Source organism: Apodemus sylvaticus, chromosome 23, assembly GCF_947179515.1.
Source record: "Apodemus sylvaticus chromosome 23, mApoSyl1.1, whole genome shotgun sequence".
NCBI lineage: Eukaryota > Metazoa > Chordata > Mammalia > Rodentia > Muridae > Apodemus > Apodemus sylvaticus.
The window spans coordinates 14047858-14073340 of NC_067494.1; the positions used below are offsets into that span (position 1 = coordinate 14047858).

Consider the following 25483-nt stretch of genomic DNA (forward strand, 5'->3'; position numbering starts at 1 on the left):
ACCTACCAGCTGCAACCAGGATTCTTGTCAGGACCTGGTTCAACAGGGAGAACTGATGCACCTAACTCCCTCCACATTCTAATTAATTTCATCCGTGACCCTGACTGATTCCCAATTCTAAATCTACCAACCCTTCTGATGTCTATACAGCAGACTTTTCCTCCATATCCACCCCTCCCTAGATGCAGAGACCCTTGTGTGTCAGTAATGATTGAGACAGATGCTCAAGGCTGTCACTGAATACTAGGAGAAGTACAGCTCACACTCTGACTCCACAGTTGCAGGATATTCTCCAGTTATTACACCCAGGTCTTAAATTTCTCCTAAATTTCTTCCATAAGATGCAAGGCCATGGGAGATGTCTCAGCTCCTGTCAGGTCTTACTCATCCCTCCAACTGCAGTCATGATAAGGCCAGTCACTGTGGGATCTTCTGAGGGAAGAGCTCTTCACCTGCAAAGTTTTTACGGGTTCCTGGGAGTGTTGGGGAAATATTTACTCATTCTTTCAGGGACAATTCATCATTCTTGCTCACAACGTATTTCTGTATTTAAATCTGTGGTGACTCTGACTGCTCTCACTTACTCTTGCAGAATTACTTATATGCTCTAGATTAGAAGCCACTAAGATGGAGATAGCATTGTCATAGGGCTTTCTATCACTACCATCCACACCAACACCGATCTGTTGACACCAAGGAACACTTGACCTCTCAGTGATATTAAGTCTGACCTCCAACCTCATGCAACAACTCCCCTTCCCCTCTCCAAAATGAAGCCCAATCCCTTCCTATGTTTTATGGACTTATGACCCTATGAGCTCAGCATCCCCACACAGGGCTCTCAATATTCATTCTCAGCAACAGAGCCCTCCCAAGAGGAAAGCATCTGCATCATTTATCCACGACATGATCTGACCATCTCTCAGGGCAGCAATACAAACACAAAGAGTCCCTCCCTTGTGAATAAAATCAAAATATTCTCCTTTAATAACCAGAGTCTAATGCTTAGAGTCTAAATCATTTCCTCCTGATACCTCACACAATTAGAAGGCGAATCCTAACCAACCCAAGAACCAAAGGTCAATGGTTGAATGATGGTTGTTTGAAATTTATTGTCTAAGAAGACATGCCTTGTTACCTTCTTATCTATTCAAATACAAACAGAAAAATGGCCCAAAAGACAAGGCCAGGAAATATCTCATAACCAGTATTTTAAAAACCCCATTTCCTCTCAGGAACATCACCTCTGGAGAAGTCACTAGCTGTGTTTTGCTACGCAGTGTGTATCTTTTGTGTGTGTGTGCATACACATGTGTGTATATACATATACTCATACTATGGAGACTACCTTTGGGTTTCACTCCTCAGGACACCAAGTACACTGTGTTTTGAGTCAATCTATACTGAAACTCTCCAGCTCAATTACTTTGGCTGATGAAGAAGCCCCAGAGATTCACTTCTCTCTCTGCCCTGCACTGCATTGCAAGCTTGTGCCCCCACAGTGTGCATGGGTTCTGAGGAGGGAACTCAGGTCCTCAAGCTTGTGAGGGGCAAGCACTATGGCTGAGTTGGCTCCTTGTACCTTGTTCCTCACTGAAATGTCCATATCCTTTTCGGCCACTGAATGTAACATTTCTATGCCCAGGCCAGGCCCCTTGTAGTTCCCAGAAAATCAGAGCCATCAAGTCTAAGCCTGTTAGCATCATCTGTGGTGCTGTGGGTCCCTAGAGGCAACACTCAGGATTTACCTTTTCTTAGTCTGTTACTCATGTTTCTTACCAAGCTACCAATTGTCTTAGTTTCCTTTCACACACAATAATTCATAGTATACTATAATAATATAGTTATCATATATATAAATGATGTGTGATCTGAGGTTTGCTCACTTTTCCTGCTTTATGACTTAATTTTCCTAACCCACTCTCCCTGAGAGCCTGATGGAAGGCTCCCCTGTTCCTAACACCTTTGTCAGATCTCACCCTGAACAGTGTGAGGTTACACTGTGGGGTGCGGCAGGCGTTGGGTCAGCACAGCAAGCTTAGATTCTGTTGACCAGAGATCCTGGGGTCCTGCACCTCACCTCTGCAGCTCACTCGGTCCTAAACCGAGGTGAGGGTTTGGTAGGGATGCTGAATTTTCTTTCTATCATTAGACATTGTATTTGTTTGAACAAAAATGGTGTATTTCCAATTTCTTTGCCAATGGCCTGTTTATTCGCTGGATGGTTATAATACTGTGAGCGAAATCCTGAGTGAGTGAGCTATGCCAGAAAAAGAGGTGCTCACAAGTATGTCTTCATTTACCAGCTCCATCCAATTCACTGCTGTAATTGCCACATTGTCCTGATTACCTCTGACAACTGGCCAACACCTTGCCATGTTACTCCAGTCTTAAATACTAGATAAACTCTCAGATCACACATTGTACACCACACAGTTATCTTATGTACTTAAATTGCAAAATGGCATTAAAGAGTGAATGAGTTGCCATTAGAGTTCACGGAGACCAGACTGGAGGTGGAGACAGAGGATCCTAGTCCCACAGACAGGTTCCATGCAGGTGGTTAGAGAGCTGCTAAGGAAGGCAGTGGAGAGCTGCAGGGCTGCAGGGCTGCACCAGGCCTCAGGACTGAGTGAACTGCAGAGGAGAGGTGCAGGACCCCAGGATCCAGCAGGTGAGGTGCAGACCCACATTAGCATGGAGCAGCAGATGAACTGTCAGCCAGTGATTCAAACAGGAGGCATTAGCAGTGTGGATGGAGCTGAAGCCTGAAGATTTTCAGTTTTCTGCGAGCAGGCTCCTGACCACACAAATAGCCAGATGGCAAGTTTGTAGGGGCCATAACCATGGCAGGGGACTTCACCTCTTTAGTGGTCCAAGTGGGGATGAGATAAATCCTCAGACCTGCTTCTCTGAGATGATCTGAGATGCACATGTGTTCACTGCTTTCAACATACTTTGATAAATGAATAGGTGACATATTTTTACCTTTAGGATTAAGTTAATTACCAGACGTTGCATCATAGATGGTCCTGGGCCAGCACGTGTCTGTGGGAAAAGTGAAGTGTCATGTCACCCAGCCTCTGCTTTACACTCAGAAGGCAGTCAACTTCTCCTTGTGAGGTGAAGTCACCCATGACAAGGCCCTGTTTTGTACAGTGATGAATAATTCAGAGCTTGGCCCGGCTTAGTCTCCACAACACTACCACCTAAGGATAAGAAAGAAAATGGCACAAACAGCCTAGTGCACTCTGATGCCCTGGGGTGTGAGGCTCTGACACCCATCAGTCTCATGGGTTCCCACCAGCCTGGTCTGAAGTCAACAGAGTAGATTTCAGAGATGCCACCAGAAATACGTTTCCTTCCTTCCCTGAAGATGCACATGTGTCCAAGAATCACCCAACACAGCTTTTGATGAGGACTGCAGATCAGACTACAGAGGAAGAGGAGCAGCAGGGAGCACCTGTGATACAAAGAGGTTTGGATTACAGTGTGCTCCTCAGCACCCAGCTGCACACCCCACGCTACGTCCGTTCTCAGACACTCCCCCACATCACAGACCATGGACCTCAGCTGCCCAATCCTTTCCTCTTTCGTTTTTCTTTCTAGAGTTTTTTTTTTTTTACCATGACAAGCTCAGGTAAGATGTGGCTTCAGACGACTCTAGAGCTATAAGTCTAACACAACAAAAGCTGTGAATTAAAAATGAAACCAAAAAACCAGGAAACATGAAAATATCAGCAAAGACAAAAGGCCAGCAAAATATAACTGTGTTTCTGTCTTTGCTGGCCTTTTAGCTCTTGTTTTCTTTGTTTTGTTTTGTTTTGTTTTGTTTTAAAAGACAACTTTTCTTTTTATCCTCCAACCTGTCCCTAAGATTTGAATGTAATCGACAACAGGCTTGGATTCCTCTGGTAATCCTCCTGCTACAGCTTTCCACATACTGGAATTGTAGGTCTGCAAAAGTAAAGTAAATAGGTTGATTTAAAACCGTCTATGCAATAATAATTCTTAAAAATAATTATATTGACTTAAATATCGGATATATCACCTGACATTAGATGTATCAACCTGTGCTCATAGGGAAAACTTTAGAATATAGTAAACTTTGGCAATCTTTATCACAGATCTGTATTTTGACTCTAGACTCTGTAGGGCATAAGCTATCAATGACAACAGTGGGCTCCCAGGTCACTTTACCTGCATAGACACAGGTGACTCCAACTTCAGATACAGATGTCATAGTTCCACATGCTCTGAATAGTGACTACGCAGAGTGACCAAGTTAAATGAATGAATTTTGTTGTTTTCTTTGATCTTTGGACAACATGAGACTATGTAGCCCAGGCTGACCTTGAATTTGATAATCCTTCTGCATCAGCCTCCTGAGTGCTGGGATTGGAGGACTATCCCACAATGCCAACTCCTTGAATAATCTGCTCATTCTGATCATTTTGTCCTGAGGGCTGTCCTAAGCCAGTAGCTACTCATGAACAGATTTGACCTTAGGTATAAGAAGTTTTACACTGGATCATGCCATCGGCAAAATGCAAACAAGACTTTAATCACGGCCTGGGGGAAGGTTTTGTTGGTTATGAGGAGGGAACACCTCATTTCAGGCTTTTTTTTTTTTTTGTATGGTATTTGGATCCTTGGTCCTTGGATTCTCTGTCCTCTCATGAATGCTTTCCTGTTCCATCCTTCCTCTGACTACAGAGGTGTGCAGACTCTGCCTGCCTCCTGTGCCCAACAATACTCATATCCCTGTAGAGTGGGGACTCAATACTAAGAAAGGGTACCTTTCAGTGGACAAATAGACGATAGCCACTGTGATGGACAGGCTTGGAGACTTTTGGGACCAGTCGCCTTGCCCAACGAATATGACCAAGAAAAGACTGAGAGCTCAGCCTGCTCCTTACCTTTCTTTGTCTTCAGCTCTTGATACTGAATGCAAAAGTGAGTGTGATGAATGGGGATGGTACTGCTATACATAGAATCACTATGCGGGTGATACTCAGACCCTGGGAGTCAGATGTGTGTTGGTTGTTATTTGTTGAAGGTTGTTTCTGGGTGGTATATGTAGGCTGGGTGGTATTCAGCACCTTTATTGTTGATCCTTTAAAAAAATATCAGAAAAAATATGGATATAGCTAAAAACAAAAACAAAAACAAAAAAAAGACCTCCATCATCAACTCTTTCTCTCTGAGCAGCCCAAGGAATTCCTGTGGATAACTTTGTTCCCAAACCCTAGATAGATGACTAGGATGTGTGTGTAAGATGTTCTTACAGAGTTTATTTTACTCCCAAAGAAAGCACACGTCTACTGAACTATTAAAAAATATGCCGTATTTACTGTGGTTAGAACTGTATGGAAGTTGGCATCATTGGAGGTGTCTAATTGTGCCACGGAAAGGTAATGAAGCCTTCAAAGTGAGGTTGGAGTTGGTGGGAGGACAGCTCTACCTGAGGATGAGAAGGCTGGAAGTGTACAGTGATGCACACAGACTTGGGGGTCATTAGCAGGCCATGCAGTCTGCGCTAGTGGTTAATAGGGAATGAGAAAGACTGGGAGGTTAGATGAGAAAGAGAAATCCTCGTGGTCATCACTGGATCCACAGACAGGAAGGCCACCAATGAATCACTCATTCAGTCTATCAAATTTTCCATTATGCACACATGTTCACATCCATACATGGAAGTCATCAGCCTTTTCAAGAGAACTGCCATACCTTCCCCCCCCCCCCCCACCCGTGGATGTTTCCTTGTGGTAACTTAACGACTGACCTGGCATTTCTCTGGAGTATGTCATAAGGCAGTGACTGAAATCTGCCCCGGAGAGTGTCCTGAGACTCTGGACTAGTTCCCTGTCATTCTCCCAATGCCTCATGGTCCTGATGGCATCAGCATGACTCACAGTCCAGGTCATGTTTGTAGGATAAAAGTAGAAGGAGTGCTGTCCATCAGTGCTGAAGGCCCAGAGCCCATCAATGAAATCTCCTTGATTATATTGAGATTTTATTTTGACATGCAAAGTGTGATTACCTGCAAATGACGCACAGCAACATCATCTTCCACCCTTTATAGAGCCATCACCTCCTCAATGGTCCCGTCTTTCTCTGCACACTTACAGATCTATGTGCTTTCCTCCCTGACTCACGGTTTTTTACACATTGGGTACCATGAACTTCAAGGCTGGGTCACTCTTCAACTCTTTTATGCAGATACATCCACAACCCCATTCTGTCATGTGCTCTGTACTCCCTCTTTCTTACTTTTACTCTCTGTCTTTACACACCGTCTCACACTTACCCTTGGACTTAAATAGCCCTGACTCCAGGTTTGTCATCTCATCAAAAATGTCCTTCAGGCTTTGGGGCAAATCAGCACACACCTCGGGGGCATTTCCCTCCTCTTTTCCATCCTCAAAATGAAGGAGAGGCTTTCCGTTCACTGAGCACTGTCCAGGTGAGCTTCGATACTTGACAATGAAGTTGCAACTTAGAGAGTCTGTACCTGTGAGAGAAGCATGCAGGTGAGGTCCAGTGGGAGCAGGGGTCCAGAGGAGTCATGGGTCTCTAGCTCTCAGAATCCCTCTGACAGGAAAAGGGTTAGGAAGAGAAGCCTCTAAATCAACAGGTCCATCACCTTCTGGATCCTTAATTCTGCACCATCTTTAACTGTCTTAGGTTGATAGGACTCCTCAGATGCACATATGTCACCATGGAGATTTACCTTACAAGTACTTATAGTGACTAATATCAAGTACTGTAGTATAAAAGATGTCAGGCAGCATCCATGTTCCTAGGGATGAAAATCTAGCTGAACACACAGAGGAAAAGGAGGCATCATGGAGCATTCAACATGGACCTGGTGTTTGGAAAGACCCTGGAGTAATGCTGCAGCCTGGCATGGAAAGAGAGCTGCCAGCTGTGAGCTTGGCACTCATCCCTGTTCCCACTGGGCCCCTTCACACAACACTGTTGGCATCAGATCTCAGGTTCTCCCACACTAAACCACACACCTAATCTGAAAGGACTTAAAAGGGGGAGTATAGGGGTTAGGGGAGTGTGGCTAGGCGGCATGGGGGAAGGTGTCCAGGCGGCATGGGGGAAGGTGTCCAGGCGGGCCCTTGCCTGGGCACCTCTGCCCCTGAGGGACCACACACACAAAGACATGGTATAGAATAGAGTTTATTGGGAGTTAGTGAGAGAGAGAGAGAGAGAGAGAGAGAGAGAGAGAGAGAGAGAGAGAGAATAGAGAGAGAGAGAATAGAGAGAGAGAGTGGAGGCTGACCATGACCACATGGAGGGGGGAAGAGCCCCAGGGGTAGAGAGGTGAGAGAGTGCTGGAGAGCAGAGAGCAAAGAGAGAGAGGAGGAGCAAGTAGCCCCTCTTATAGTGGGTCAGATCTCTGGGGCGGGGCATACCTGGCTATTGCCAGGTAGGTGTGGGGTGGAGCTTAGACAAAACCCCAACACTTCATAGTTATAAAAATTTGAGTTAATGACCTTCACAGTACATATTGAAAGGATTAAAATGGAATTAATGTTTTATTTTAATTAGGAAGCCCAATTTGCTAAAAGTAGCAGTATCATTCGCATTAGATTTTAATTTTTTTCATACACTATGATTGCCCTTATAATGAAAAGAAAATCAGAATCATTTGGAGAAAAATTGCTCTATATAAAATGAGGGGCACAAAGGATTTTTAATAACCTACTGGATTTAGAAACATTTTGAGTTTAGAAAGGAAGCGGTGGGGGACATTCAAACACTAATAAAAGTTCTTAGTGTGAGTGTTTAAATACTTCTGCAGTTTTCCAATCCGTTTATAACAGCTTTGATTTCATAAAAGAAAATCTTGAGCACAAAAGCAGCAAAGTTCAGAATCTTTTATGTATCCCTAAGTATTAAATTATCAATTTATTATTAATTACATTTGAAGAACATTGCAAGTTTAAAAATGTTAAGTATAGAAATGTCTGATTCTTTAAACTTCCACAAATACCCAACATCCAAAAATAAGATGTAAATAAACCTCTGCTATTCAGGCAATCAATTCTCCGTGCTCCTAGATAGTACTGGAACTCTTACACCACTTCTCTGTTTCCTGATTGATATAATGATGGGCTTTAAAAAAAAATCAAACTATTCATGTAAAATAATAAACTTGCTATGACAGAAAACAATGATCATGATGACATCAAATGTCTCAGAAGGAAGCATTTACACTCAGACCTCCAGCGTTTAGTAAGGGAAACATTGTTACAGAGTCTCAGGAAAGTGCGCAGTAGTGCTGCTTAGACAGGCTCTCTAAGATGCTTGGGACTCATCAAGTAGGCTAGACATTCTTGCCAGAGGCCAGGGCTGCTGCTGCATCACACTGCCTAGTCCTGACCATGAAAGCACCAAGCACACAGCACCAAGCCCAGCTCTTTCACAGGAGGAGGACCTGGGGTCAAGTCAGTTCTCAGGGCTGTGAGCAGGTCCTTTATAACCTCAGCTTTCTCATCATGCTTTGGACACGCGGGGCTTTCGGTGGTCAGCAAACTGCCAGAATTCTCTGGGGAGAATGCACTGAAGCTGAACCTGGTGTCCCACACCTGTAATCCCAGCCCTTGGTAGCAAAGGAGAGCAGGGATTGGTTCAGATGCTATAGGGTGGGCAATGGACTGAAGCCTTGCCTTAAAAGAACCCACAAAAAGAAGGAAAAGAAAAAGGGGGCAGGGAATGGGAAGGTGGGTGGTGTGGCTGTGCTGTCCCTGGATCTGCAGAAGTTCCACAAATGGTGAACAGGAAAGTGGGAAAGAGCACAGCCTGTGTCAGGTGCAGACCTTTCTCCTGGAGGAGAGCACTGGCACTGTGCCCAGCATATGCAGTCCTGGAGACTGGGATTTAAACTTCCTCAGGACCCCAGTGGTGCTGAGGGCATCACCAAGAACTCCCTTCTGCCTGCTGTGATCTTCATCCCTGTAGCCCCTCCCCCGCCCTACCGCCATAACTTTTTGCATAACTTCTTCTATCCACTGCAGCCTGGGTGGGGTAGAGCCAGGCAGAACCAGGGTTAAGGGGAGGAGAAGCCCAAAAGTTTCCTGGTAGCCCAGGACTGCAAGAATTCCCTGACTTAGCCAGTCCTTGTTCAGTGCCCCAACCCCCTCCATGTAAACCCTAGGAACTCACCAGTTGACAGCTCGGTCCCCAAAGAATTCAGCAGAAGAAGGATAAGATAACACGTGGTGGTTGCTGTCTTTGCCATGATCCTTCCTGAGACCCAGCAGTGTGGCCAGAGCTGTGGAGAAAATGAGAATTCCTCAGTACCACCCCAGGGAGGAGAAAGAATCGGGCGGCAAGCAGCCTGTGCAGGTGCCAGGCTCCAGGGCTCCGCGGGAGCGCGAGCAACTCCGTGGCCCCGGGCTCCCCTTGATCGCCTTCTGTGGGCCGTGAGCGGGAGCGTGAGAGGATTGCCCAGCCAGAGACTGTAGGAGCTGTGAATGAGTTTTCCGGCCTTCAAAGGAAGAAGTAAAGTTCAGGCGGAGCAAGCTCCCGGCCCACAAGACCACGCCCCCTCCGAGGTCCTGCCTAGCAAGCGGAACTCACCTGCTGTTCACCGGCTTTGCCCTGCTGTGCTGCTGTGCTGCTGTGCTGCTGTGCTGCAGGCCAGCCATCTGCCGCCCTCTTCCTGTGGCTCTCACGGAGCTTCTCCAGCACACTCTTGGCCACTGAGAGGAGCTGCTAGACCTGGCCTGCATCAGCCTCGCCCTCACTCCCAGCACCAAGAGTTTCCCCGTCTTCCACAAGCAGTGCTTCCAGAACATCTCTATGGCACTACTCATCAAAGAGGAAAGAAAAGACAGAAGGAACAAGCTGTGGAGTGGTATAAGAAAGGAACCGAAGAACTAGGAAAAGGAAATGCGGATATAGTTACTGCCAAGGCGAACAGTGTAAAAGAGCTAGACGCCTTTAAGTCAAAATGATAGCTAATTTAGTTATATCCAAGGACCGTTTACAACTTCTAAAGAAGCTGCAACCAGTTTTGCCATTTTCGAAGTCCAAAACGACATCTATAATGAGAGTACTAACCTGACTTGCTGCAATGGACAAGTCCAGTCAGATAGTGGAGCAGCTCTGAAGAGGAAAGACCCTTTAACACATGCTAGTAATGCATTGTCTTGATCAAAAACCTGCCTGAAAAGTGGATCCACAGGGTTTTCTGGTGCCCACAGGGCGCCTGGTTGCAGTCTTTATCCATGGTTTCTGGAGCAGGACCAGGACCTGGACCTGCAGCTCCCACACATAAGAGTACTCCAAAACCAAACAGATCCAACACACCTTCTACACCCTGAAGTGCATTTCAGGAAAAGAAAGACTTGAAAAATTTTATGAATGTGATCAGCAATCTTGCTAACCTCCTAATGAATGAATTCGTTGACAATCGAACAGCTGTAAAATTTGATGCTCTAGCTGGTCCTCAGGAACTGGCAAAACAAGTGCTGCAAGAGATTGTGATTCTTCCTCCTCTGTCCTTCCTTCTCTGCAGGCTGAGTTGTTCACAGGGCTCAGAAACCCATGTTAAGGCTTGGTACTCTTCTGCCCTCCAGGAAGTGGAAAACAGTGCTGCCTAAAGCAGTAGCTGCAGAATCTAATGCGACCTTTTTCAATATAAGTGCTGCAAGTTTAACTTCAAAATATGTGGGAGAAGGAGAGAAATGGGTGAGAGCTCTTTTTGCTGTGGCTGGAGAACTTCAACCATCTATAATTTTTAGAGATGAAGTTGATATTCTTGTGTGAAAGAAGAGAAGGGGAGCAGGACACTAGTAGACAACTAAAAACGGAATTTTTTTCTATCCAACAAGAAGTCACAACTTTATTAGTGATAAAAACAGTACACATTTTAAACCAAGCTGTAGTTCCACTTTTCAAAAACCAAAAAGGGCGCAAAACTGGGGGAGGATGTCCTTGACAATTCTATGTCGATGACTTCCACACCAGTTTCATCACCCTTTCCTTCTTCACTCTCCTCTTGGACACTTGGAGTCTGAGTGTTTTCGTGAATGTTTGAAACAGCTTCCCCTCGAACTTTGAAATTCTCAGCAGGGCTAACTGTGCTTGCTGAGACAAATCTTCAGTCTTGGCTTCCTGACACACTGTGTAGATATCTGAAGCTGGGCTCTTGACCTAGGTGGACACAGCCTTCCTCCTCTTCTCCTCCTCTGCTTGGCTTTACCAGCAGGTTCTTCGTGGATTTCAGCTACAGCTGCCAGCTGGGCTGGTCCTGTGGCTGTCTGGGTGGAATCCTGTTCCTCAAGCTCTGGCACTGACTCTTCACTGTCAGACTCTGTCCTGACCCTGTCTCAGCCTGAGGCTGTGGCCACTCCTGCTCTGTCTGTAGCAGGGACAGTTACAGTGGCTTCACCGGGCTTTTTGTGCAGAGAACATGGTGGGCACTGTTAGATTAGAGCACAGCAAAAGCAGATTCTGGTTCATCACTGATAATAATCATCACGTATATATTAATGTGTACATTGTGTCCAGATGAAAGTATTGCAGAGACAGTGGGCTGCAGAAGACGCACAGAGCCCTCTGTTGTCTGTCTCCGAGCCTTTGCCTTGCAGCAGTCTATTTTCTGTTTCTTGTCCCTTAGCACCCTATGGTTGCAGCACCAAGGGTTGTGAGTTCTTTCCTACTTTCTTACCAACTCCAGAGTGCCAAACCGAAATCTTCCCATTTGCAGTAAGAGAGCTGTACTGAGCCTTTTGTCCACCTAGATATACAAACATTAAACACTTAATGTGTTCTTTTCACATTTTGTTTTTGTTACATTTTGAATGTAATAAAATGCACATTTTATTGCCTTGCAATAAAATAATTTAGAAAGCAACTTAATAGCAACAGCAAGAAAAAAATCTGGCACAACTGAGGTTGCAAAGTCTGAGTCTCTCTGTCTGTGTAACATCTGCATCAGTCCTCGTGAGCCCTGCAGTATATTTTTCTAATATGCCAGAAATACACGGTAGACTTAACTTACCCCATCTGGAATTCATTTTTGTTGAAGTTATTCTAATATTTTAGAGAGTGAGTTTTAACTTACAAGTTGAGTCACCAGGGTGAGGGAAGGGACATATTAGGAGGTAAGACATTTCTAATTTGAAGTTCATTGTGTGCTTTGAACCTAAGTAATTTTTCTTTAACAAATGTGGGTACCCTTACCTTTGGGTAAGAATTTAGCTGCACCGCTTTCATATAAGAGAGGACGATAGCATCCTCACTATGTATGTATTAGGATGGGCTTCAGCTCAGTGTTTACATAGAAGAACCTTTAAAACCATGGCTAATTTATGACTCTTTCAGGACAGGTATTAGGTGGTTAACACATTTTTTAAATGTCTAAAAGATACAAAATGAAGTTAACCTAAAATTCAGAGTCAAAGGTATGACTGCGTGACAGTCCATCACTGTAGAGAAGCACCTTTATTCATCAGGTTGGTGGTTCAGCTACTGTCACAGAGAGTTTTCTGTGATGCTGTGTGACCCAGGTATATTGTAGGCCATTCTGTTACTGTCTTTTCATGTGGGTTTCTAAGCAGGCCTGGAACTCAATGGGCAGACTATAACTCCCTTAAACTGACCTTCAGGCCTGTGTCTCCTGTGTGCTGGGGGTGCAGGTTCATACCTCACCAGCAGGTTTGTTCTTGTTCAGATAGAAGTTGCTTGGGTTTTCCAAATTAACATTAGATTCTGTGTTGAGCTCTGTTTACTGTTGAAGGTAATGTTTAAATAATAAGGATTGGTAGTTCTCCATGTTCATATGACGGAGTCCCTGTAAGCTCGGTGAAATGTTTTTGGAATTGCTTAAGCATACTATCATATCATCTGCAAATAGTCATAATTTGACTTCTTCCTTTCCAATTTTTATGCCTTTGACCTCCTTTTGTTCTCTAATTGCTCTGGATAGAAATTCAAGTACTTTATTGAATACTTAGGGAGCGAGTGGGCAGCTCTGTCTAGCCCCTGATCTTAGTAGAATTGCTTCAAGTTTCTCTCCATTTAGTTTAGTGTTGGCCACAAGTTTACTGTGTAAACTTATCATGTTTAGGAATGTGCCTTGAGTTCCTATTCTTCCCAAGACTTTAAACAAAAGGAGTGTTGTATTTTGTCAAAGATTTTTTTCAGCTTCTAATGAGATGATCATGTTGTTTTCTTTCTTTGAGTTGGTTTATATAGTGTATTATGTAGATAATTTTTCATACATTGAATCATCCCTGCATTCCTGGAATGGGGCCTGATTCATTGTGATAAATTATCATTTTGATATGTTCTTCGACTCAATTTGCAAAAATCTTATTGAGTATTTTTTCATCAATATTTATAAATGAAATTGGTGTGAAGTTCTCTTCCTTTGTTGGGTCTTTTTGTGTTTTAGATATCAATGAAACTGTGACTTCAAAGAATGAATTAGATAGTGTTACTTTTGGTTGTATTTTGTGGAATAGTTTGAGAAGTGTTGGTATTAGGTCTTCTTTAAAAGTCTGATAGAATTCTGCACTAAAGCCATCTGGCTCTGGACTTTTTTGGTTAGGAGAATTCTAATGAATGCTTCTATTTCCTTAGGTTTCAACTTTGGTACGTGATATCTGTCTAGAAAATCATCCATTAGATGTAGATTTTCCTGTTTTGTTGAGTATAAGCTTTTCTAGTAGGATCTGATGATATTTTCAATTTCCTCAGGTTCTGTTGTTAAATCTCCCTTTTCATTTCTGCGTTTGTTAATGTGAATACTGTCTCTGTGCCCTGTACTTAGTTTGGCTGAGGACTTATGTACTTCTGATTTTTCTCAAAGAACCAGCTCCTGGTTGTGTTAATTTGTCGTTCATCTCTTTGTTCTCTTTGTTGCTACTTGGTTGATTTCAGCCCTGAGTTTGATTATCTCCTGCAGTCTATCCCTCTTGGGTGTATTTGCTTCTTTTTGTTCAAGAGCTTTCAGATGTGCTGTTAAGCTGCTAGTGTAGGATCTCTCCAATTATTCTATGAAGGCACCCAGAGCTATGAGATTTCCATAAGTTTGGGTATGTTATACTTTAATTTTGGTTGTATTCTAACTTCTTTCTTCATCTCTTCCATGACCAAGTTATTGAGCAGGGAGTTGATCAGCTTTCATGAGTATGTGGGCTTTAGTCCATGGTGATCTAATAGAATGCATGGGATTAATTCAATATTCATCTGTCTGTTTGAAACTTGTTTTGTGTGTATATGGTCACTTTTGGAGAAGGAAGCATGAGGTGTGAGAAAAAAGTATATTCTTTGGTTTGGGGGTGAAATGTTCAGTATATATCTGTTAAATCTATTTGACTCATAACTTCTTTTCACTATGTCTCTGTTTAGTTTCTGTTTCCATGATCTGCCCATGGTGAGAATGGGTTATCTTCTTCTGTGATTTCTTTATTGTTTTTATTTTCCCTTTTAGATCCTAGATGGTTTTGTTCAATTCCTTCACCTATTTGATTGTGTTTTCCATTATTTCCTTAAGGGATTTTGTGTTTCCTCTTTAAGGGCTTCTACCTGTTTACCTGTGCTCTCCTGTATCTCTTTAAGGGAGTTACTTATGTCCTTCTTAAAGTCCTCTATCATCATAATGAGATGTGACTTTAAATCAGAGTCCTGCTTTCAGGTGTGTTAGGGTATCCAGGATTTGCTGTGGTCAGAGAACTGAGGCCTGATGTTGCCAAGTGGCACTGGTTTCTATTGCTTATCTTCTTGAGCTTGCCCCTCATCCTGTGGTTATCATTGGTGTTAACTGGCCTGGCTGTCTCTGACTGGAGCCTGTCCCTCCTATGAGCCTGGTTAGGATGGGGTTCCTTGGGTCAGGCTGTCTCGGGTCTGGGAGGCTCTGGAGCACCTGATGTTGAACCTGACTGTGGCAGACCTCCTGGGAGTCAACCTGACTCAGGTGTGGGTGTGGTGAGGGTGCTGGAACACAGGGTCTGTTTCCAGGCACATACAGACCAGAAGGATGATGTGCATCCAGCAAAGCAGGAGGTCCTGCATCCTCTGTGCCAGGAGTGGGGAGTGGTTAGGACAGGTATGGGATGGGGGAGGGGTACACACCTGCTAGTCTGATGGTGTCAGAACTTCTGGGGACCAAGATGTCTCTGGGGGTGGGTGGGGGCAGGGGTAGGGCTTGAGCACATGATCTGCTCCTGGGCACAGTTGTGAAGAGGAACGGAAGTGTGTCTCTAGCAAGGTCTTTACATTGATGTAGCTATTCACATGACTGGTTCAGTTTTTAGGCCAAGACTTGATTCATGAAATAGATAAATGCTTAAAGAGTATTTTCTCAGGCAGTGGTGCTGCCAGCCTTTACTCCCATCAATAGGGGAGCAGAGGCAGGCAAATATCTGCATTTAAGGCCAGTGTGGTCTACACCGGTTCTAGGAACACCAGGGTGCCAATATAAAACATGTCTAAAATAAAATCAGCAAAACCCGAAAAGATAATAGAAAATATTTTCTGTGCACGGAAAAGGACATCTCAGAGCTTAATGCTCTTTCCAGAGAGGGTGCCCCACCATCAGAACTGTGTATTTTTCTGTTCTGTGAAGAAAAGAAAAGAAAAGAAAAGAAAAGAAAAGAAAAGAAAAGAAAAGAAAAGAAAAGAAAAGAAAAACCAATTACCTCTGACTGACAGACAGAAGTGCACAGAAACTGAAAGGATGACTCACCTTTCCCCTGGTGGGTTATGAGAAGAAAGCCTGTTGTCACTATTGTCATCTCTTCCCTCACAGGATCTGTCACTTACAAACGTTCAGAGTGCTTCACATCTGCCTGTGGGTTGTGCTGTGTAGCTACTCTCTTGGGCCTCTGGTTGAGACACACACTTGGTAATGAGGAGGAACATACAGACAACCAGTTAGACCAACATCATTTGTTAAAGATGCTTTCTGTTTTCCATTTTTTAATTTTGGACTCTTTATCAAAGATCATGTATGCACAATTGTGTTGTTTTTCTGAGTGTTCAGTTCTATTCTAACGATCAATGTGTCTGTCTCTGGACCAGTACCATGCAGTTTTCATCACTATTGTTCTGTAGTAAAGCTTGAAGTCACAGATGGTGATTCCCCCTGAAGTTCTTTTATTGTTAAGAATTGTTTTCACTATTCTGGGTGTTTTGTCTTTCCAGATGAATTTGAGAATTGTTCTTTCCATCTCTATGAGGAATTGTAGTGGGGTTTCTATGGGGATTGCATTGAATCTATAGATTACCTTTGGTAGGATGGCCACTTTTACTATGTTAATTCTGCCAATCCATGAACATGGGAAATCCCCGCATTTTCTGAGATCTTCGATTTCTTTCTTGAGGAACTTGAAGTTATTGTCCTATGGGTCTTTCGCTTGTTTGGTTAGAGTTAACCCAACATATTTTATATTATTTGTGACAACTGTGAAGGGGCTGTTTCCCTAACTTCTTTCTCAGCCTGTTTATCATTTGTCTAAAGGAAGGCTGCTGATTATTTGAGTTAATTTTATGTCCAGCCACTTTGCTGAAGTTGTTTATCAGCTGGAGAAGTTCTCTGGTAGAATTTTTGGGCTCACTTATGTATACTATCAAATCACCTGCAAACAGTGATACCATTACTTTTTCTTTGTCAATTTGTATCCACTTGATCTCTTTTTGTTGTCTTATTGTTCTAACTAACACTTGAAGTACTATATTGAATAGATATGGAGAGAGTGCTTATCCTTGTCTTGTCTCCAATTTCAGTGGGATTGTTTCAAATATGTCTCCATTTAATTTGATATTGGCTGTTGGTTTGCAGTAAATTGCTTTTATTATGTTTAGGTATGGGCCTTGAACTCCTGATCTCTCCAATACTTTTAACACAAAGGGGTATTGTATTTTGCCAACTGCTTTTTCTGCATCTAAGGAGATGACCACGTGACTTTTTTCTTTTAGTTTGTTTGTATAATGGATTATGTTAATGAATATTCATATATGAAAGAAACCTTGCATTCCTGGGATGAAGTCAACTTGAGCGTGGTGAATGATGGATGGTTTTGATGTGTTCTTAGATTCAGTTGGCAAGAATTTTATTGATTGGGCTAGAGAGATGGCTCAGCAGTTAAGAGCACTGACTGCTTTTCCAGAGCTCCTGAGTTCAAATCCCAGCAACCACATGATGGCTCACAACCATCTGTAGTGGGATCTGATGCCATCTTCAGGGGTGTCTGAAGACACCTACAGTGCACTTATATATAATAACTAAATCTTTTAAAAAAGAATTTTATTGATTATTTTTGCATCGATATTCATAAGCAATATTGGTCTGACGTTCTCTTTTTCTGGTGGGTCCTGTCTCTTTTAGGTATCAGGACCTATTAATTGTGGCTTCATAGAATGAGTTGGGTAGTGTTCCTTCTTTTTCTGTTTTATAGAACAGTTTGAGGAAACTTGGTATCAGGTCTTCAGCCTGTTTGCCCTTTGCTCCCCTCTTCCCTTTTGTCTGCACTTTCTTGTCTGATGCTTTCTCCTTTCCAGCTGCCTTTGTAGGCTCCTCATCCCCCTGAGCAGGGCAGGCTTGTGGGACAGCCTTGCAGAGCTGCACTTGGGCTCCTCCTTCTCCACTCCATAGTGCTCACCTTACTCTTGGGCATCATGGAGGCTCCGCTTGGGGTGGGCGAGCTGTGCATCCAGCCACCTGATCTGTTACTGAGCCGCACTGCCTAGCCTCCACCACGTGAACTGCTGCGACCTGTCTTCTTCTGGCTTTCATACTCTGTTGAGCAGTGTGGTATGACTTTGATAGGTCTAGCTTGTTTGTTACTTGAACCTATTCCCTGGGAGCTTTTAATATTCTTTCCTTGTCCTGTGCATTTAGTATTTGATTATTATTTAACAAGAGGATTTTCTTTTCTTGTCTAATTTATTTAGTGTTCTAGAGACTTCTTATACCTTTGTGGCGATCTCTTTCTTTAGGTTGGGGAAGTTTTCTTCTATGATTTTGTTGAAGGCATCTTCATGTCCTTTGACCTGGGAATCTTCCTTCTCCTCTATCCTGATTATTCTTGGGCGTGGTCTTTTCATTGTGTCCTGAATTTCCTGGATGCTTTGGGTTAGGAGTTGTTATGTTTTAATGTTCTTTGACAGTTGTGTCAATCTCTTCTATAGTGTCTTCTACACTGAGATTCTCTCTTTTATCTCTTGTATTCTGTTGGTGATACTTACATCTGTAATTACTGACCTCTTTCCTAGGTTTTCCATTTCCAGGTTTGCCTCCATTTGTGTCTTCTTTAATGTTTCTACTTCCACTTTTAGGTCTTGGATCACTTTATTCAATTCCTTCACCTGTTTACCGGTGTTTACCTGTATTTCTTTCAGTAAATCATTGATATCCCCCATAAAGGACTCTATTGTCTTCATGAGATATGATTTTAGGACAGATTCCTGATTTTCAGGTATGTTGTATTCAGGGCTTGCAGTGGTGGGAGAACTGGGTTCTAATGATGACCAAGGATTTTAGATTCTGTTGCTTATGGTCCTGCACTTGCCTTTCACCATCTGGATATCCCTGGTATTTGTTGGACTGTGTGACTTTCTGGTTATCTGCCTCTTTTGAACCTGGGTTGCTTCAGATCTCCTTGTAGGCCTGAAATATTGGCTGTAGAGGCCACCTGTGGGGCCTGCCAACTGAGGCTCTTCATCTGGGCAGAAAGGCTGCGGATCTGTTGCCCTAACTGTAGTAGATCTCCTGGGAGGCCTTCAGACTGTTGGGTCTACAGTGCAGCAGTCAAGCTGTTGTCCAGTTGCTCTGAGTGCAGCTGATCCTAAACTGCTCTGAGTGCATTGGATCCTAAACTGCTTTCAATGCAGCAGGTCCTGTAGGATGGGTCAGGATATGGTGTCTTCGCAGGAGCAGACCTTCTAGGAGTCTGCCCCAGCAGAAAGTACTGGGCAGAAGGAGCAGAAGGGACAGAAAGGAAGTGGTTTTCAGGAGGGCTAGAGTTTTAGTGGGTGATGGGTCTCAAGTCCAGCGGGCTCCCAACAGAAATCTGGGACTCTGTGTGAGGAGTGGGGGGAATTCTTGCCAACTGCTGTGAGTGCAGCGGTTCCTCTAGGATGGGTCAGGATTTGGAGCCTTCACTGGAGGAGACCAGCTAAGAGTCTCCTATTGGCACATCTTCAGAGAAGCGTTGAGACCCTAGAGCTTGGAAGGAGCCTCTAGAAGGAGCGAACATGAAAATGCCTGCACCCAGCAGCTCACAACAGGCCACAATTCCTGGGAGCCAAGGCTGGTCAGTGCATCCATCATGAGAATAGTAGGAGGCTGGATGGCAAAGCCACAGTGCTCACAAAACAGTCAAGAGGCAGCTATCAAATCTTCTGACTGAGGGGACTACAGAAAGCCCACTACAAAGAGCTGCCCAGGTCAGGGCATCCTCATGATGCAGCACACAGCCTGGCCAGAGTGCAGCAGATAGGAAGCCAACCATACAAACACCACAGAGCCCAGGAAACGTTTTTGATTCTGAAACATTCAACTTTATTGTTAAATTTGCTGTAGGACTTGCCATGGGTTTAATAATATTAGGACATATTCTCTTATTAAGAGATGTGTTACAAGGTTGGAGAGATGGCTCAGTAGTAAAGAGCACTTGCTGTTCTTGGGAAGGTCCTGGGTTCAGCACCTAATACTGGAACCATCTGCAACTCCAGTTCCACAGGATCCGATTCCCTCCTCTGGCTTCTGCAAGCACCAGGTACACATGTCACATACCTACAGGAAAATTACTCATACCCATTAAGAATAGGAATTAGTAGATCTTTTAACAATGTATTTGCACATTAATTACACACATAATTGGTTTCACTCTAGTTTGGTCCTATCAACCTTTCAATCACCTCTCATGTCGCCTGCCGACTCCTGTCAGGGCGCTACTTTCCCCCAGTGACTCACTCTCTAGTTTCACGGGAACATTCATTAAATTAAAAATCCTAGCTGACCAAATGAGGTAATTTGGACTTATTTCTAGGAGTGTGTTCAAGGGATGATTTCCAAGAACACTCACTCCTTACTAGTGACCACACTGATGAATACAACCAGCATTGGTACCATTAACTGTAAAACTTTCTCAGTGACTGAGGAAACTCATGAGGCCCTTTGGCTCCATGAAGGGATGATTGACAGGCCTGCTCTTAGTGCAGGGACCATGCAAGTTCTCAAAGCTGCTGAGAGGTCAAAGGCACAGCAGTGAGTCCGTGGCTGAAATCAGCGTTCTCCAACATCCATGCTTCCCTATGCCGTGAGGTATTGAATGCATCTTGGATGGGGTGATATGGATGTTTGGTCCAGTAAATGCTTTTACCTGCACGCCTTGGGCTCTTCCTCCTTGGACAACATCTTGGTGGTCTGGTTGGGAACCTCTCCTCTTGTCTCCTTTGGCCCATCATTCCTCTGTGGTTTGTGGCAGTCGATGCAACAGACCCTGAGCAGCTGAAGATTTCTGTCTGGGAAGGGTTTGAAGTGAGAGCCTGTGATTCTGAAAGTGATTAGCCCTTGATCCCAGCAGAGAAGTCTGAAAGTCACTTCTTAGCTTGTGCCCTGACATGTCATGACTCCTGACTAACAAAGGTGATTTAGAGCTCCAGGTCCCCAAAGTCCTCTGAGACAGACCCATATCTAGAGTTGACAGCCATTATTGCATGTAGCACAGAGGGTAGTAAGAGAGAGTTAATGAGTAGTCCTAATTGGCTGTGTGAAAGAACCTTTGCAATTATTCTGGGGATGAATATAGGCTCAGTGTCCCTGCATGGGTCATGATAGGAGTATGTGCAAGAAAGGATCTCACAAGCTTGTTTCAGTCCATTCTCATGGTCTGGGCAGAAGATAGTTTATTGAACTGTTTAGAGCAGACTCTCAACAGATCCGATTTAGTTGCTAGAAAGATGCTCAGTGGGTAACTGGCACTTGCTATGCTAACATGGGGAGCAGAATTCCCATCCCTAGTACCCAGTGGGACACCTATTGCCAGTCCTCTGTAGAACAACCCTACCAAGGACCAAAAGAAACCTCAGTCTGCTCCTTACCTCCTTGGGTACAACATTTCCTCCTGACACATAGGTAAATGCAGATAATAAAGAATATGATGAGTCCCACAGTGATAAATACTTCCTTATAAGGAACGTGCCCTGTAGGTGGAAGCTGGGTGGGTGATGTAACCTGGGTGATATCAGGGGACCTTGGTGTTGACCCTTTAAAAAAAAGATAGGAATGTTTCAGGTAAATTTTAAAACACATCATCTCCCCCAGGCAGCCATGAGGGACTCAAATATAAGAATTATTTTACAAAGTACTGAGTAGAGAGAGAAGTGGGAGTTGTATTTATGATGTCTTGACATAGCTTATTTCATTACAAAGAAAAGTTAATGTCTATCAAGCCATCACCAAATTTGACAAATGTACTCTGGATATCACTTTCTGGATGTTGGGAAATTAGTGATTTTTAATTGTGTCAGAGTAAGATAACAAATCCTTTAGGAGTGATGGTGGAGCTGGTGGGAGGACAGCTCTACCTAAGGATGAGAAGGCTGGAAGTGTACAGTGATGCACACAGGCTTGGGGCTCATTAGCAGGCCATGTAGAGCCTGGACCACTGGGTTATAGGGAATGAGAGGGAAGGAGGAGTCCCTGTGATCATCACTGTCTTTCCAGATAGGAACACTACCCAGGTATGACTCACTCAGGCTACCAAATTAGATGAACTGCCTTCTGATAATTGAGGTAATACCTACTTGGCTTTTCCTTGTGCTGCTTGAAGAATTCATTGAGTTTCTGACTGCCTTCTGCTATGGAGAAATTCAGATGTTTCATTAAATCCTTATCACCTTTCCATTTATTCATGATATCCCCTGACACAGCATTAGTCGGTCTCCAGCTCATAGTCACAGTGTCCAGGGTGAAGAAGTACTTTTCATTAATGTTGAATAGCCAGCAGGCACTAAGGATTTGTCCATAGCTGTGCTGAGAAAGCATGGTGGCCTGTAAAGTGGGGTAACCTGCAAGTCACAGACAAAACCATTATTCTTCACCTCCCATCTATCCATCACCTCCTCCAAGGTCAAGTCCTTCTCTACATATACCCTGTGCCTGCAAGGTTGGGCCAGTCCTCAGCTCCTTCATACAAATACACTCACCATCACATTCCCATATGCTCTCTCCCCTTCCTCTATTGTCAGTGTCTCTGCCTCTGAACTCTATCCCACACTCACCAAGACTCTTCTCCACCTTGTTCCTTAACTCCTGGCACAAATTGTCCAGATGTTCTGTCAAACATGACCGCACTTCAGTGGCATTTGCCATCTTCCCCAGGTTATCTAAAGGTGTGGCCTTGTTTTTGTTATCAAACTTAAGGAAAGGTATTTCATCCACTGAACACTGTGCTACACACCAGAGATGTTCTTCTGTCTTGATGATCAAGTTGCAACTAAGAGAGTATGTATCTGTGAGAGAAGTATGCAGGTAAGTTCCACAGTGTGAGCAGAAAGCCATAGGACTCCTGTTTCCGTGACGCCAAGTATTCTTCTGAAGGGCATATGTCAGAGAAGCAGATTGTAGTTAAGAGCCCCGCAGCTCTTCACCCTCTTTTCGATGTAATCATTGACTGTCTCAGCTTAGGAGGACCCCTCAGATGCATACCATGATACCCCGAGAACTTATTTCAAAAGTACTTTTAGTGACTTTCATCAAGTAATGTAGTATAAAATATATCAGACAGCATCCATGTTCCTGGGATGGAAATCTAGATGAACACACAAGGGAAAGGGAGGCATCATAGGACACATGGAGCATTCAACATGGACCTGGTGTTCAGGAAAAACCCTGGAGTAATGCTGCAGCCTGGCACGGAAAGGGAGCTGCCAGCTGTGAGCTTGCCACTCATCCCTGTTCCCACTGGGCCCCTTCACACAACACTGTTGGCCTCAGATCTCAGGTTCTCTCACGTTAAACCACACTCAAGGAGAGACCTCTGCCTGTCTGTGATCTGCTTGAAGTCCCAGTCTCTCTCCCCTTCTTCAGGACCTGGTTTCCCAGCACACTTAATGCCCTAGGTTTTCCCAGACTTTCACTAACAGCTGAAGAGGACATAGTACCCTAGAGGTATCCTGTTAAGCAGCCTGCACAAGGAAGCAGGCCAGATCCAGTGAACTTGTACACATTTACTGCCACACCAATCCCAGTAGATTCTGTGTGACACATTCCACAGACTGAGGCATTAAACTTCAAGGAGGAGGTCTCCTGGGAAAGGTTGTGGAACTCTCTAGCTAGAGGATAATTCTGAGACTTAGTTCTCACCTATAAGTGATTCTGTCACAATCAGGAAGATTTATGTTATCTGTGATTGATCCTCTAAATCTGTTACATGGGAAACATTATACCTGATTGATTTTGCATTTCCTTGTGCCAAATGGTTATGACAATTGTGCCTGCTTCACTGGATACATCATTTGAAATGGTAATACCAACTCCTCCTGTATAAGAACCCTCACTACAGAGCTCCTAAATACATTCAGATTCAAACCTCTGTGTTTGTTTCTGTTTGTCATCCACCAAACCTGTGCAGGTCCTGAGAACCAAAACCCTGATTTTCCCTTGGTCGTGATATGCACCCCCACCCCGGGTCAGACCATGGCGTTCACTGTCCTGTGTTTGTGTGAGCAGTGACATCCAAGATTAAATAATATTTTATAAAAGGAACATTTAACAAGTTTGAAATATGATGACACTAAAAAAGCACAAAAGGAGTGCTAAAAATTAATAAAAACAACTTCTTTCCCTTTCCTTCCCCAAAATTCTGCTTTGAGGTAAACTGGCACAGACTTGGTGGCTGCTTTCCTGGTCCCTTCAACCAGCTTCCTCCTCCCCCCCTCTCTGCCTCTGCCTCCTGTTTCCTTCCAATCTCTGTGGATTCCCCTGCTCTGATTTCCCTATCCTAACATTCCTGAGGCTTGACCTTTTCCTGGAGAGGCTGGGATTCCTACTCACTAAGTAGATGTCACCAGAAGACTGGGTGAAGGTGAACCTGAGCTCTCTGCAGCCCAAGAACTAGCCTTGTGATTGTGAACTGAAGGCAACAACCTTGGATCAGGATGAAAAAACACAATTGTTACCTGTAAGAAAAATCCACTTAGAAGTTTGATTTTGGGAAACTGTGTTGCTTAATGAGAAACAGAGAATGATGCAGGATATTTAATGAAGCCTGACTTCAAATTTGGGCCAATAAAAAATTAATCATGCAGGTCTGGACAGGAGGTCTTGATCTCTAAGATTAAGAATTGACAAATGGGACCTCATAAAATTACAAAGTTTCTGTAAGGCAAAAGACACTGTCAAAGGGACAAAATGGCAACCAACAAATTGGGAAAAGATCTTCACCAACCCTTCATCCGACAGAGGGCTAATATCCAATATATACAAAGAACTCAAGAAGTTAGACCCCAGAGAACCAAACAACCCTATTAAAATGGGGTACAGAGCTAAACAAAGAATTTTCACCTGAAGAACTTCAGATTGCTGAGAAGCACCTTATCTACACAATGGAGTACTATTCAGCCATTAGAAACAATGAATTCGAGAACTCGGCTTCCTGCCAGTCAGGAGAGACTCACCTCCATCTTGATTCTGGGCTCCAGAGATCGGTCAGACTGAGGTACACAAACATAATCCTAGGCCCAACACCGCAGGGGTCTGAGCCTGACGGGCGTTGGCCTGCACCCAGGCCCTGGGCTGTTCGAGTGGCCATCGGGGCGCCAACCCAGCCAGGAGTTTTTTTTGCCCTGGCTGGCGCACGTGCCGCCATTTTGCCTACAGGACCCAGAGTGCTCGGGAGGGCAGAGACTGCTAACAAGCGTAGCCTGAGGCTAACAAAACGGGGGTCTAGGCCCCAAAAGGCACAGGACTGACCCCAAGAACTGGGTGGCTTGGTGGGCCATCTGTGTGTCAACCCGCCCAGGAGGTTATTAGCACAACAGACTCTCCCGGTGCTTTCGGGGAGCGCGGACGCGCATGCCCGCCATCCAGGTCACCTGGCAGACCCAATTAACAGTCATAGCCCTAGGGGAACTTTGCTCGGACCTTGGCCTCCCAGGCTTTTGCCTGGACTCAGGGCCCGGTCGACAAGGCTAACCTAGTGTGCGCCAGCCCGGTTGGGGAAATCTGCTGCCCAGCGGAGTGAGCGGAACACAGGGGAGGTCACAGCAACATACACCTTCGGAGCTCCCTGGGGGTGCACACGGGTTCCATCTGGCCCACAGACACAATCTGGGGCAAGGCCTCAGGCAGAAGCCCTCAGGTCAACTCTCTCTGCTTCAGATCAGCCTGGGTGGCCGCACCACATCTCCAGGTCCCTCAAGAGGCTAGTGGGGGCTTCCGGGCGGCGAGCTGGGAGAAGTCGGTGTGCTCCAATAAATCCTGCGGGCCCCAGCAGGAGCCTTCAGG

General features: G+C 44.4%; 2 protein-coding genes and 2 pseudogenes across 2 annotated transcripts; 1 reads left to right on the forward strand and 3 right to left on the reverse strand.

Annotated features, from left to right (window-relative positions):
* Positions 1-1464: 1464 nt before the first annotated feature.
* LOC127673842 (histocompatibility antigen 60b-like) lies at positions 1465-9471 on the reverse strand. Its single transcript, XM_052169607.1, has 5 exons — positions 9181-9471; positions 6311-6514; positions 5786-6043; positions 4920-5116; positions 1465-3463 (listed from the first exon to the last, which is right to left on the reverse strand). The coding sequence occupies exons 1-4, from the start codon at positions 9254-9256 to the stop codon at positions 4932-4934; spliced, it is 723 nt and encodes a 240-aa protein (XP_052025567.1). The 5' UTR covers positions 9257-9471; the 3' UTR covers positions 1465-3463; positions 4920-4931.
* A 20-nt stretch (positions 9472-9491) lies between these two features.
* LOC127673488 (spastin-like) lies at positions 9492-10834 on the forward strand (annotated as a pseudogene).
* Positions 10835-10891: 57 nt separating this feature from the next.
* LOC127673489 (nascent polypeptide-associated complex subunit alpha-like) lies at positions 10892-12668 on the reverse strand (annotated as a pseudogene).
* Positions 12669-20171: 7503 nt separating this feature from the next.
* On the reverse strand, positions 20172-22348 carry LOC127673490 (retinoic acid early-inducible protein 1-beta-like). The gene is made up of 4 exons (XM_052169182.1): positions 22129-22348; positions 21781-22050; positions 21076-21240; positions 20172-20496 (listed from the first exon to the last, which is right to left on the reverse strand). The coding sequence occupies exons 1-4, from the start codon at positions 22346-22348 to the stop codon at positions 20351-20353; spliced, it is 801 nt and encodes a 266-aa protein (XP_052025142.1). The 3' UTR covers positions 20172-20350.
* Between the last annotated feature and the right edge of the window lie 3135 nt (positions 22349-25483).